At 39.2% G+C, this 14,096-nt stretch overlaps 1 protein-coding gene across 5 annotated transcripts in view; it reads right to left on the reverse strand.

Moving 5' to 3' along the window:
- SPATS2L (spermatogenesis associated, serine-rich 2-like) overlaps positions 1 to 14,096 on the reverse strand; it is a 172,750-nt gene that overhangs the window by 61,082 nt on the left and 97,572 nt on the right. For all 5 annotated transcript variants that reach the window (XM_011949962.1, XM_011949961.1, XM_011949959.1 and 2 more), the window contains 2 exons: positions 6,344 to 6,452; positions 2,370 to 2,419 (listed from right to left, as the gene is read on the reverse strand). In XM_011949962.1, coding sequence (XP_011805352.1) covers positions 2,370 to 2,419; positions 6,344 to 6,452 — 159 coding nt within the window. The remainder of the gene's footprint in view (positions 1 to 2,369; positions 2,420 to 6,343; positions 6,453 to 14,096) is intronic.

Here is a 14,096-nt window from a genome sequence, read left to right on the forward strand (position 1 = left end):
AGGTTGGGTCTCTGAAATAGAAACCAGTTAACCAGGAGATTCCTGGAATTGCTGTCATTGTCTAGCGAGCCCCAGGTAGCCACAGGATCCATAATGCTGGAGAGGCAAGGAGGCCACTAAGGTTCCCATCTGCTGGGCAGAAGGAGAGGTATAGGAGAGGACTACTAGGAAAAAGGCAGGCAACTTCTTCTTGTAAAATGAGGGCACAGAAGGTAGGTCCTTAAAGTCCAGGTTGGGTCTCTGAAATAGAAACCAGTTAACCAGGAGATTCCTGGAATTGCTGTCATTGTCTAGCGAGCCCCAGGTAGCCACAGGATCCATAATCATCCCCATGATTATTGATTGATTGATTGATTTTAACAAGGTCTCACTCTGGCTCTGTCGCCCAGGCTGGAATGCAGTTGCGTGATCACAGCTCACTGCAGCTTCACCCTCCTGGGCGTAAGTGATCCTCCCACCTCAGCCTCCTGAGTAGCTGTTATTACAGGCATGCATCACCACATGCAGCTATTTTAAAAATTTTTTTGTAGATACAGGGTCTCCCTATGTTGCTCAGGCTGGTCTTGAACTTCTGGGCTCAAGTGATTCTCCTGCCTCTGCTGAGATTACAGGCATGAGCCACTGTGCCCTGCCATCCCATGAATACTTCAGCTGGAGCAGACAACAGCTTCAAGGTAATGCCAAACTGATATAAGTCCCCCTTTTCCTGTGAGAAAGCCCCTGGACCTCTCGGCTGCTAGCTGAATAGCATTACAAGGCTTCATTTTATTTCCTTTGAAATAACACCACCCTGCATTTTATACAATTGAAATTGTTTAGACCTCCCGATATCACAAAAGTCAGTTTTACTATATCTCTCTTAAAATGTTCTAATGGTGAATACATAAGAATATCAAGGAAATTAAGAAGATGTTGTTCCTAATTATGTTATATGCTTGACTTGATGTTGCTTTGTACCCAGCTGATATTCAGTGTCCTCAACAAACAGTATGATACCAGCCCCGCCAATCGGAACAGACACCTGAACCATAAGAAAGACCCTGTCCCACCTGCTGAACGAGTGAGTGCCAGGTGAGCACCAGCCTGGCTTCGTTCCTAGGTGAGAGGTGTGTGTCCCAGGGTGAAGGCAAGGCCAGTGGCACTTATTCGCACAAAACACCCACAGCAGCTTCTGGCTCTCAAGCCTCACATCTACTTGGCTGGGAGACCATTTTCCTTTTCAACCTCCAGGAGGGAGACTCAGTAATGAGTTGGGTCTGCAGCTGCTATCTGCTCTTTTTTTCACATCAGAAAAATCTAATACCCAAACCACACATTCGAAATTTTTCTGTGTAAGTCTAAATACTGCCTTTCAATCACTTGCAAATCATGTTCATCTCACACAGAGGCCTGGGAAGCTATGATTAAAGATTAAGCAGAGATTGTCAAAGATGGCGGCATACAAAGGTTAAAAAAAAAACTCACAATTTTCCTATTCTACATGAAACTAGGAGGAGAAAAACGGAAAGGATGATTCCTGTAATTTCAGTAATCTTCAGGTTTTATGAAAGTAATACTGTGTTATTGTTTGTTCAGAACCTGTTTTGCAGGCCTGTGATCTTCCCCCATGGGGAAGGGTAGACTGGCGTACGATATCCTGGGAAAACCGAAACACAAGGCCTTGCTGTGTCATAGCGGGAATGAGTGGAACAGTTACTTTGAAAGGAGCGGCACACTTTTGCTAGTGTGTATGCACAGATGCATCTCACGAGCTCCCAGAAATCCCAGGCCCTTTGTGACTTGACAAAAAAGCATACCAATTTGAATGGGACACAGTAAAATCCCCTTCCCTTTGTTCTCAAAGAGCAGTACACCAGTGTTCAAGAAGGTCCCTTACTTATTATGGTTCTAAGGAACTTTCTTTTCTTCTTCTTTTATTAATGATCTACCTTAGAATTCAGCCAAAAAAGCATCTCAGGGCAGCCTTGGACAGCTTCTTTCAGGTGGAAAAACATGCGAAAATATATTTAGAGGTTTTCAAGTATCTTTAAAATACTCCTTAATTTTTTTCTTTGTGCTACAGGATACGTTCAGGCAAGTTAATGTTTTGAATCCTTTGAATTCTCCAGCTGGGCTCCCCTTTATACTTAAAAAAGAGAACAACTCTGGGACTTCTTAAGCACACCTGGTTGTTAAAAACACTGAGCAGAAAATAAGGGCATTACAAGTGAGAGTATCTGGTAATTTACGAGAGTCATGAATTTGGAAGCTTTCTGGGTGTACATATTAACATATTTGAAAGAAGCAAAAAACTGGCAGCCTTGTTAAAATAACAACTATGAAGGTTTTGATTGAAGATGTTACCAATTTACAATCAATATTAATCTTACCTTCTTTTTTCCTGTCATATTCCATTCTTTTAGAACTTGAATTGCACTGCCTAGATAAAGACAAAGAATCTTCAACAAATATTCACATCATAAAACATCACACAAAATTCATCTCTGCCTTTCCATCTTGGTAGCAGCTTTTTTTTTTTTCTTTTTGGCTTTTTCATTTGTTTTGATACATCCTATCTTAATAAAAATGCCAGTTTCATTTTTTATTTCCCAGATTTTCATTTAATTCACTGTATGATCTTGGTTTTATCAAAATATTAAGCCTTACTACATGAAGCTTACTTTCTTATCATTATATTGTCTTAGGGAAAATGAAATATATCTTGAGAATTTTCTAGCAGCTTTGTTGCCATAGGCAGAATTAAAATTATTCTGTTTGATATATGAATAAAAATACCTATAATCTTCTGAACCAAATATGGGATTCTGAATATTATTAACAATGTGAATCACAGCTTTCTGTTTGGCCACTCCTCCTCTTTTTCTGTCCCTATTCATATGTTCACATCTTGCAGGGGGATGAGGAAGACATATTACAATGATATTAGTTTCTCTGGCGTTAGCATGGATAGAGATGGGATGCGGTCTTTACAAGACTTCTACCTCGAAACCAAAAAAAGTTCATTAAGTGAAAAGTTGGGCCCCAGGTTCTGTCCATCCCATTCACATATGTAGGTAGAACTGCACTGAGAGAGGATACTTAATTAAATTACAAGACATTAAAAAAATGTTTTATCGCTGGCCAGCTGCAACCCATGTTTCCACATAGTCTAACAAAGTTCATTCATTCATTCCAATTGTGCTGAAGGTAGTTTCAATAACAAGTTATTGGTAATGAGGACATCAGTTGTTTTCAGATAAATAGGCACAGTATTTCTAAAAGAGAGTAGCTCTTTTAAGTGTATTCTTTTAACGATTTTAAGCATTCTCTAAATATACTAATAGCTCTAATCTAAATATACTAATAGCTCTCTACAAGGAGTATGTTGGCTAAACAAAGATAAATTTCAGGCTGGTCTTTATAATAAATTTCAAATTAGTAGGGTCCCAATTATTGAGTCTACTGTCACTGTTAGATAAGCAGAAGGCATATGGCTTTGACTAATGTTTAGACAGGCTAATTATTCCTATCTATTTAAAGTTTCCAACTCAATACCCCTCTTAGACTCGTCTGAGTTGCATGCACTTGAAATAGTAAGACTGCACCTAAAAGTAAGCTATAATTCAGACTTTTTATTAACTGGGTTGGTCTTCCTCTAATTTGTCCAGAGAATTAATGTTTCACAGTATTTTCCTTTTGAAGAAATTTAGAGTCACTTTCGTTAGGTTTCTTGGTAAGTCTTGGTTAATAATAATTAGGGCAGTTCTTACTTATAGCTATGCTTCAGTTTTCTAAATAAAACTAAAATTTTAAAATGCTAAATACTGTTCATTTTAATCAGAAGGTGGTGTTGAGTTGCTTACTATTTTCACAACTGCCATATTCAATTAGTCCTCTAATTGTCATGTTTTGATATACATTCTATTTGTAATTTGGACAATGAGCTTTAGGGACTAATTTTAAAGAAGAAATACCCATATTTACAGAGGATTTTGAAACTGTTATTATTAAATTTTAATTATACTGAAATGGCTTGGAGTTTTTCAGCCACTCAGAGTGCTTTCCGTATGCCTCATAAATGACTCCGAACAACTATTTTTGACTGTCAGTTGTTTGGCTTTTTTTTTTTTTTTTTTGAGACAGGGTCTCACACCATTGCCCGGGCTGGAGTGCAGTGGTGTAAATATGGCTCACTGCAGCCTGGGTCCAACCAATCCTCCTGCCTCAGCCTCCAGAGTAGCTGGGACTACAGGCATGTGTCACCACTCTAGACTAACTAAAAAAAAATTGTAGAGACCGTGTCTCACCATGTTGTCCAGGCTGGTCTCAAACTCCTGACAGTCCTTCTTCCTTGACCTCCCAAAGTGCTGGGGTTACAGGCATGAGCCACCTTCCTGGCACCCAGTATTTTTAAATCAAGTTTTCCTACTGCTCCCCAACCAAAATGACTTCTCATGAGGCTTCTCAGCAATCAAAGAGTTTTATTAATGAGATCTCAATATTGAAAAGGTGAAAATTTCAAGAAGGACAAGCAAGGTGCTCTGTTTAAATACAAACAGATTTGATGACAGTCCATCAGTTACTGTGCATCTGTGCATCTCATCAAGATCACGCTGCAATAAAAACTTTCATGATGAGGAATGTGGGGGGCCTCAATCCAAGTAGGGGTAGCAAGGAATGGGGATAATAGCCTTTTTCCTTTCCTAAAGCTTTTTTTCCATGTAGGTGATGTTGCCAAGTAAAATCTGAAAAGAGAATGTATCTGATCCAGGATGTGCTTCTTTCCAGATATTTTTTGAGACAAACTGCACCTAATGCTGCAAAGTTAGATTAATATTGCATTCTCTACTATTTGCTTCTCATGACTAAAAATTATATATCTCTTAGTATATGAAGCAGGGAAAAACAGTGAGAAAAGTTGTGCACCATGGATTTGCTTCTAGGTCTACTGAATGACAACCATTTGCTAATTCAATTAGGACCCTAAACCTTGACTGCTGATATCAGAATGTGAGCATATTGCTTGGTTTCAAGACCTTGCCCTGAAATGCGATTATACTTTTAGAAACTCAAGAAGGTTATTTTACTCCTAGGAAAATAAGTAAATCAAACTGTCCTTGACAAACTGTAAATAGGATACAACTGAGAAATGTGCCGGCAGGTCTTCCTTGACCTTATTTGACAGATTATGTGTAGCTTGCCCATATTTACAAAATAGAAACTAATGCCAGGACAGAAGACATATGATAACTAAGGACAAGTAAGAGATCTTTGTTCAAAACTGGAACTTGTTTAATTTGATTAGGAGAGGAGAATTTCCCCATAATTTACAGGAAATCCAAAGCATTACATTGTAAATTTATAGGATAAACATATTCCTGAGACTTTAGATTTTGTAACATCTCTGGCAATGGACTACCTAAATAACAAATTTTTTAAAATAAAGCAAAAAGATTTTAGAGGTAGATAAGATAAACTGATATTCTGATTAACTTGGCAATCTAAAAATCATAAACTAAAGACATTAAAGAATAAACCAGTCCTCTTAGACTACATAAGCATCAAGTTTAAGAATTCCAGTCATACAGCCAAGTAGAATTATGCCAGTTGGAGAAGTGAGAAGACTTTCCAGATAAGGACCAAAATACATTATCTTCCATTCATAAGAACGACATCAAATAAAGGACACATTTATTTATTTATCTACTGAGACAGAGGCTCACTCTGTCGTCCAGGCTGGAGCGCAATGGTGCAGTCTCAGTTTACTGCAACCTCTGCCTCCCGGGCTCAAGCCATCCTTCCACCTCAGCCTCCAAGAAGCTAGGTAGGACTATAGGTATAGACTACGAAACCTGGCTAATTTTTATATATTTTTTAATAAAGACAGGGTTTCACCATGTTTCTCAGGCTGGTCTCGAACTCCTGGCCTCAAGTGATCTGCCCACCTTGGCTTCCCAAAGTACTGGGACTATCGACATGAGTCACTGCTGGCCAAGGACACATTTAATATCAAATTGGAATGACTAGTAGGCAAGGATATTAGTAGCACTATAATCAATATCCTTTGAAAACTATCTAGAGTCTGTTTTTCCTTAAATGAGAGATAAAGAACTTCCAAATTCTATTCTTATTGAGTGTGTCTATGTGTTTTTAAAATCTAGCACTTTTTTTTTTTTTGAGACAGGGTCTCACTCTGTCACCTAGGCTGGAGTGCAGTGGTACGATCATGTGAAGCCTAACACATTTTTATGAGACCTAAAGTACTCATAATGAATTGACACTCAGTTCATTTAAGGAAAAAAATATGGAATATCTGGAATATTTAGGTCTAACATCTTCAGCTGCAAGGCACAGGTATACCTACCATCCACAAAGGCTTGCACGGCTTTATCCACATTAAAATCAAACTGTTGTAGCACCAGGACTATTTCATTATTGCTTTTGTTGGGAACAACTGATCTAACTGCATAGATCTGTAAAGCAAAAAAAAAAAAAAAAAAGAAATAGAAAGGTGAACACTTTAAATATTTTTCATCTATGAATTGCCCACTAGATAGAATTATAACTATTAGACAGGCCTTGAAAAGCCAACTAATCTACCTTCTTGCCATCAAGCATACTCAAGGCATTCCAGACCAGTGAAAATTCATCCTGGTAATCACCTTGATACCCACTTTATTTGTGTACACATTTTTACAAAGACCTCCTTGTAGGCATGTAGGAGCATGTGTGAAAAGCCACCTCTGGTTTTTCAATCTACCCTCCCCCAAGACTACAGATGCATACAAGATGTGTTCTCAGTGAGGACACAGAGTCTTTTTCCATCTCAGGCTTCCTTTCCACTGGCTCAGGGAGTATCTTTAGAAAATGTACAGAAATAGCCTCATGCCTCAGCTTCTCTATCTGCACAGTGGAAACAGTCATCTTGAGGGTCACAGAAGTGTGTTGTGAAATTCCATTCATGTTTAAAGATACAAAAATGTGGAGCATTGTATTTTTGAAATGGTAATCTTATAATCCAAAAAATGTTTGTGAACACACTTCTGAAAATCAAACATTGAAAATAGTAAAAGTAAATACATATATCCACTAAGAATTTCAATAGGTTAAAGTTTATATTCAATGTTTAATGACATATATGCATTTATTAGTCAAATTCTTATATTCTTTCTTCTTGCCTATTAGAATTAATTGACCTTTATCTCACAGCACTTGCAATAACTACAGAATGTTCTATTGATTTTAGTAAAACCTGGTTCACCCAATTTTCTATCACAGGGATTACTGCAGCTGCTACTGACAAATACTAGAGTACTGCATGGTGCAAAGGTAAGTGATCATTATAGCACTGTATGGTCTTCGAATGTTTTCATCAGCAGTTAAATTATGACCAGTGGGTTTCAGAGTTAAATGCAGTTTAGTATAATTGGATTCACAGAATATGGATTAAATGGGTATGGTATGTGTAATGTGATGCTATTGACCAGAACATTTCATTGAACAGGAGAGCCTATTTCCTGATTATGTTAGAAAACAGATCACCTATTCCATATAGATCTGCATGTAAGAGTATTTAGGTTGTAATGAGATAACAGCACAAGGTACTATCATGTACCCACCCAGCACAAGCATAGGTGGGTATATGACTTGTAAAGGTGCTGACACTATAGATTAGAAAGCTGGTTTTGAATCTTGACATTTTATAAGTGCTAAATATTTGAGTTTTACTGAGGACTCTAATATTATATATATATATATTTATGTATTTATATGTGTGTGACTCATACAATCAATAGATCAAAACAATCAATAGATTGTTTTCTATTCTCACATTTCATTGTTCTTAGTTTTCCTAGCATCCATTAAAAAAATGAACATCTTCAAATCTAAGTTCTTTCTCACTTATTCTCTGTGTCTTCTTTAAAAATCCAATTCTGTGAGTATTTTTTGAACACCTACTATGTGACAAGCCATCGAACTTCCTGGAACTTAGAGACTAGAGGAGGATTTACATATTGACCAAATAACTGCATACATATATGCCTATAAATTCAATTTAAGTGGTATAAAATCGTATGACAGGGAGACTTGACTTACATGACTTTATCCACTGAGACCTGGATGGAGGATGAATGAGAAGAGATGGGTGGGAGGGGAAGGGGAAAAGCATTTTGAGCATAGGGAACAGCACGAGTGAGGAGCGAGGCATGGATGAGGAAGGAGGAGCTGGATGTGATTAGGGAGGGAGGCAGAGGGTAGGCTTCTAGAGCATAAGAGGAAATCAGAACTGGGCAGGGACCAGATTGTACAGGGCCTACAAGGCTGTGCAAAGGATTCTGATCTTGTGAGCATCCCTCAACTATCCTTTTGTTGAGCTTTTTTTGTTTTTGCTTTTTTTTTGAGAGAGGCCAAGATGGGGAGGAAAAAAACCACAAAAAATCCCTCCATCCAGCCCAGGAAGATCATTAACAGAATGTGTCCAACAATACATAATGTTTGCCGCATTGTTACCAGTGCACTGGAATTATACCTAAAGATTACGTTACCCTTCCAATATAGCTCTTTTAAGTAAAATCTAGCATTTATTTCAAGCCACTATGGCTTAGTTCATGTTACATAAAATTTCTTAATACCATCATTATTACCACATCAGGCACATCTACATAATATAATAAATACAACAGTAATTATATTAACTACATTATAGTTATATTAGACAAAGGTTTTCAATACACCTACACAGCTGTGTGAACTGCAAAAACCTAGAATTATGGAATAAACATAAAAAATGGCTTTATCTGCCTCCAGTCTCTCCCCTGCAAAATACAATGTTGTATTATGTTAAGGCAAAACACAAAATAAACCACTACTTGTAGAGATACTTCCTTTTTAGATGTTTATACTACTCTTGCCTATCCTCCTTTAAAAGAAAAAAATACATGATAAGATGTGCACAGAAAACATGTTCTATCCTTTCATTTTGTATATCCTAGCACTGACTGTATCCTTAGAAAACTGTCAATAACTGAGTTCTGATATCAAATCTAACTGAATATCAGATGCAATTCCTGGAGGAAGACATTTAATTAGAACAGGTATTCCAAGTTTTACAGAAAAAAGGGAAAAAAATAGTTCCTGCTTATACTTGAATATCACATAGCAATGTTGAATTCTAGTAAATTTCTGGGCCAACCTCTGTTTCTGCTTTAATCACTTGACTTGGCTAATGTGGAGAGAGCAGCATTGTTTCTCAGCCTGTTGTTTATAAATTCACTATGTTTATTTTCCTATGGAAATGTCTTTGAGAAAGATGGAGAAATTGTGTGAACTCACATATGCACATAAAAATAAAGGAACCTCACTGTGTCACTACTCATAATTCAGTGGTATCAAAAAGGGTTTAAGCATTTTAATCTAAAAAAAAAAGCCGTCATTATGAAGAGCTTTAAATATAAGGCGTGATGACCAAGGAAGAGTTATGGCGAGGCTGTACTGAAAGGCTTGCCTGTGCAGTTGGAAACCAAGCTTCCGAGGACGGATGCTCCTGGAGGAATGGATCAATAATGCGTGACTAATGGTAGTTTGCATACGGAGAACTCATAAAATTCACGCCCGCAGCGGCTGTTTTGCAGAGGCTGTTTTTGGCGCAGCTTCACACACACAGCCTTTTACTTCATTGTCACAGCCCAGGCTAACACCTAAGCCACTGTTTGAAGCTGCACTTGGCTGCACCCCTAAAGGGCTCTCGTGCCATAAACAAAGTGGCCCCACCAGGTGGCCGCTGTTGGGTGACAGTCAAGATGGCTAGTTAGTGGTTCATGTAGCAACTGTTTTACCTTCCCAAAATTATGTTCCCCTATTTTGCTTCTACTAATTTCACCCTGGTTTGGCAAAATCAATGTGCTATCTAGAAACAGCATGATGTTTTGATGCCACCTCTTGAGCGTTTTAGTCATGATCCTTCTTCTCTCTTGGGCTTCCCTATCTGACTCTGCAGGCTCTGCCCCACTGAGCCTCAGGCCCGCCCTGCTGGCTTTTTGCCTGCACTAACTGGGCAGTGAGGCAGTGTGACTTTCTTGGACGTTGTTTGGTTTCAGTTTCCCAAACTAACTTACCTTCTCAGTACCTGAGATGTCTGGTTAAGAGCTGTTAATGGATTTCCTCATTCATACTGTGCATCTTTTGAGCCTGGCTGTGATGACCCTTAGAAATTCTTCTTGGCTTCCTGATGAGTCACTAAAACTACGTCTGAGTTTCAAAAGTGGCTCTGACCAAAGTTTTCAATCCACCCACACAGTTGTGTGATCAGCAAAGACCCGGTATTATCAAATAAACATAAAATAACTGCTCTCTCTGCTTCCAGTCTCTCCCCTGCATGTCAGTCCCAGGCAGCTGCTCTTCCTGGAGTATATTCATGACCATTTTACCCTCTTCCTTAAGAACTTAAGAATAAAGTTCTCTGTTTATTCTTGCATTTATTCATGAATACCTGCAACCTGGCATTCAAGGCCAGCAACAATTGGGCTCCAATTTGCTTTCTAAATGCCCGACTTTACCCCTTCACAGACAAGCTCCCCATGCCCAGTTGGGAGCCCCCACCCCCTGGCTGGGTTTTTTAAAGATGTGTCTGAATTGTACATTCCAGGTGAAATGCCATGTGTTCCATGAAATCCTTCTCCATACTCCCTGCCAGAGGTCATCTTTGCCTCAACTCCTGTAGCCCCTGGTCAGCAAGTGTCTTAGCCCCTTTCCTTTATAGCTCCAGTATTTGTGTGTGTGTCGTGTCTCCCAGATGGCAGGCAACGTGAGGGCAGAATCCTCATCTCGGCCATTTTTGGATAATCACCATGCCCATTCACAAGCAACTAATATGGTGCATGTAGTAGGCATTTAATACATATATGTGGAGTGAGAGAATGCCAACTTGTAGCTACACCAGGCGGCTGCTCGTAGTCAAAAGAAGACTCCATTGGTGTGTGTGTGGACCATCCCAGCATTCTGCATCTACCACCCATGATAACAGTGGGCAGGTCTCACTTGATTGATGTCATTAAGCATAATATGGGTAGGGAGAACATATATGTGTTCTTCAAATTTCAATAACAGAGACTGGAGGAATATTTATGAGATTTTTACATTCTTACAATTTTATTTCTGTACAATAAGGTACTCATGGTATTTTGTGGAGTTTTAAAAATATGAAAAAGCACAGTAACTGCCTGTCTATCCTTCCAAGGCTCACCTTAGCAGACAGACGTTGGCTGAGCCCCTATTAAATGACAGGAGCTGAGGATACAAAGAAAAACCAGATATAGTTCTGCTATAAGGAGGCATAGTTTAGCAGTGGAGCCAGAAATGTCTACAATAAAAGTAGGTAATAAGTGCTGTATTGTCCTTACAAACAGGGCACTGTGCTGCTACAGAGAAGGAATTAAGTTTGCCCGAGTAAGGGAGAGTACTTTATAGAGAGCCAAATGTCATGGAAAGAGCGCTGGAGTTAGACAGACCTATGTTCTAATCTTGGCTCTGCTACATTCTAGCTCTATGACCTTGGGTGAACTAATTAAATTTTTGAAACTTGGTTCTGTAGCTGTAAAATGAGGATATTATCTTCTAGAGTCTGTGTAAAAATGGAAAGGGATGATGCCTGTAAAGTGTTTCCTATAGAATTTGGCATATATTAGCTACTCAATAGATTTTAAAAAGAAAAAAAGTGGGAGCATTTGCATTAAGGGTCCCTTCAGGTGTGGCTTTGAAGTGGAAAGACCATGTGGCTTGAATGTTGGTCAAGACGTATTTGGGGGAAGACTACCCTGTCTACTCTTTTTCTTAGAGAACCTCCTCCCTCCACAGACTTGCTAAGGGGTCCGTGGACCCAAGACTCTGTCCCTACTTTTCCCTTCTCTATGGTGTAACTGGTACAATGAGGAAGTCTAAGTCTATCTTTAGGGTGGTTAATGTGATATTATCCCCCTCTTCTTCTTTCATTTAATTATTTACTAAACATCTACTATGATCAGGCACTGCACTAGTGGCTGGATACAGCCATAACAAAACAGATATGGTCACTGCCAAAACTAGAGAGGGAAATGGATATAAACATAGAAATTAAAATATATCACTGCAACTTGTGCTAAGTGAGTGCTATGAAGGAAGCAATCAGTAGAACACAGTGACAATTACAGTGGTCAGGAAGTGGCCTGGCTAGAAAAGACAAAGTGAGCCAATTAGACCCTCTGCCTTGAAGGTCTGAGCTATTCAACACAAAGGGAGAGAAGTTGGAGAGCAGATGAAGAGAGGCTGGACTTACAGCTGCCTCACTTTCTCTTTCCTGGTTCCTTTAACTTTTCCTGAAGTCTCATGAGATGCTGCCAGACTTTTATAATAATAACCTCTCTCTCTCTTCTTTTTTTTTTAACTTGTGCTAGTTTGAGAGGGTTTCATTTTCTAGAGAAAGTATGGTATGCCTGGAGGCAACATTAATAGCCGGGGCTGGAAATAAAAATAATAAAGCTAAATAATTAATGCCGATTGGCAAAGGTGAGAAAAGGAAGATTTTAAAGATAAGTCCCATTAGAATGTACATGGCAGCTGGGAGAAGAGAGGCCCGAGACCTTTGCTCACACACTTCTTCCAGCACTGACGTTGCCACCATTATTTACTTACGTGACTTCTTGTTCTACTGAGTGACAGGGAGCATATCTTTATATCCACAGGGTCTAGAGCAATGGGTGGCATTCAGTAGATGATTCATAAATGTTTGTAGAATGGATGACTGACTGAATGACTAAAAGGAAGCAGGGAGTCCAGTAAGATGGTTACTGACATATTCTAGTTTTACCTATTCATTTTTAAGTGCATCTCTAATTAGAATTAAGTATTACACACTATTAAAAAGCTTAATGGATTCAGGCCCAAAATGTATGGAGTGCCTCCTGGGTGCCAGGCACAGCATATGGCTGGCTCATTCCTTAAGAAGCCTGCAATCTTGGAGGTGAGCTTAACCTTATCCCCTATGATAAGGACAGCAATCAAGCAGCCAGCAACCTCCTCCTCACACCAATGGGAACTGGAGTTATTTATGGGTTTGCCGTTCCTGCAACTTTGAAAGGAGTTTTATAATCAGCTTTGGTCACATTTCTCAAATGCTGAGCCATTCAGAGATGCCTTAAAAACAGCTCATCTGTGTATGCTTTGATTCACTTGCTGGGCCACTAATATCTACACAGTAATGGAGGTAGTTTTCCTATGAATTTTCTTGGGGAAGAAAATACTCTTTGCAGGCCAGTACCTTTGCATCATGGATAATTCCATAATTTAATTGCCTTTTCTAACATCTACTTCCTGCCAGCAAAAAAATATGCATGAGGTGTTGTCATGTTCTACTTGGCTGACTTTCGGGGAATTAACACCAGGGGTACAAATCAAAATATTAACTTTTTTTGGGGGCAGGAAACCAGGAGGAGAAAGAATAATGCAGATTTGAAGATGGAAAAAAGAAACAGTTTTTATAGAATTATGGGAAGTAAAAGTGGGAAGGATCTTACAGACGGTCTAGTTGTGGCTTCTCGAACTTTAAAATACATTCTGATCACCTGGGGATTTGATTGGGATGAAGATTCTGATTCAGAGGCTTGGAGTGGGTCCTGAATTCTACATTTCTAATCAGCTCCCAGTTGATGTAAATGCTGCTTGTCCAGGGATGTGGTAGGCAGAATAATGGCCCCCCAAAGATATCCATGGCCTTATCCCCCTGGAACGTGTGAACATGTTAGGTTACGTGGCAAACTGAATTTGCAGATGAAATTGAGGTTGCTAATTAGCTGACCTTCAAATGGGGAGATCATCCTGGATTACCTCAGTGGGTCCTTATAATTTGATGGAGATGGAAGACAGTCAGTGTGACAGTGATGCAATGAGAGAAAGGCTTGGCCAGTCTCTCCGGGTCTGAAGACGAAAGGGGGCCACGAACCAAGGAATGCAGGCAGCTTCTAACAGCTAGAAAAGGCAAGGAAGATTATTCTTCCCAGGGCTCCAGAACTGATACCTTGAGTTCAGCCCAAGGAGACCCATTCGGACTTCTGACCTCCAGAACTAGAAGATAATCAATGTGTGTT

The sequence above is a fragment of the Colobus angolensis genome, unplaced genomic scaffold (assembly GCF_000951035.1).
Source record: "Colobus angolensis palliatus isolate OR3802 unplaced genomic scaffold, Cang.pa_1.0 Scaffold30, whole genome shotgun sequence".
In the NCBI taxonomy this organism is placed as follows: Eukaryota; Metazoa; Chordata; class Mammalia; order Primates; family Cercopithecidae; genus Colobus; species Colobus angolensis.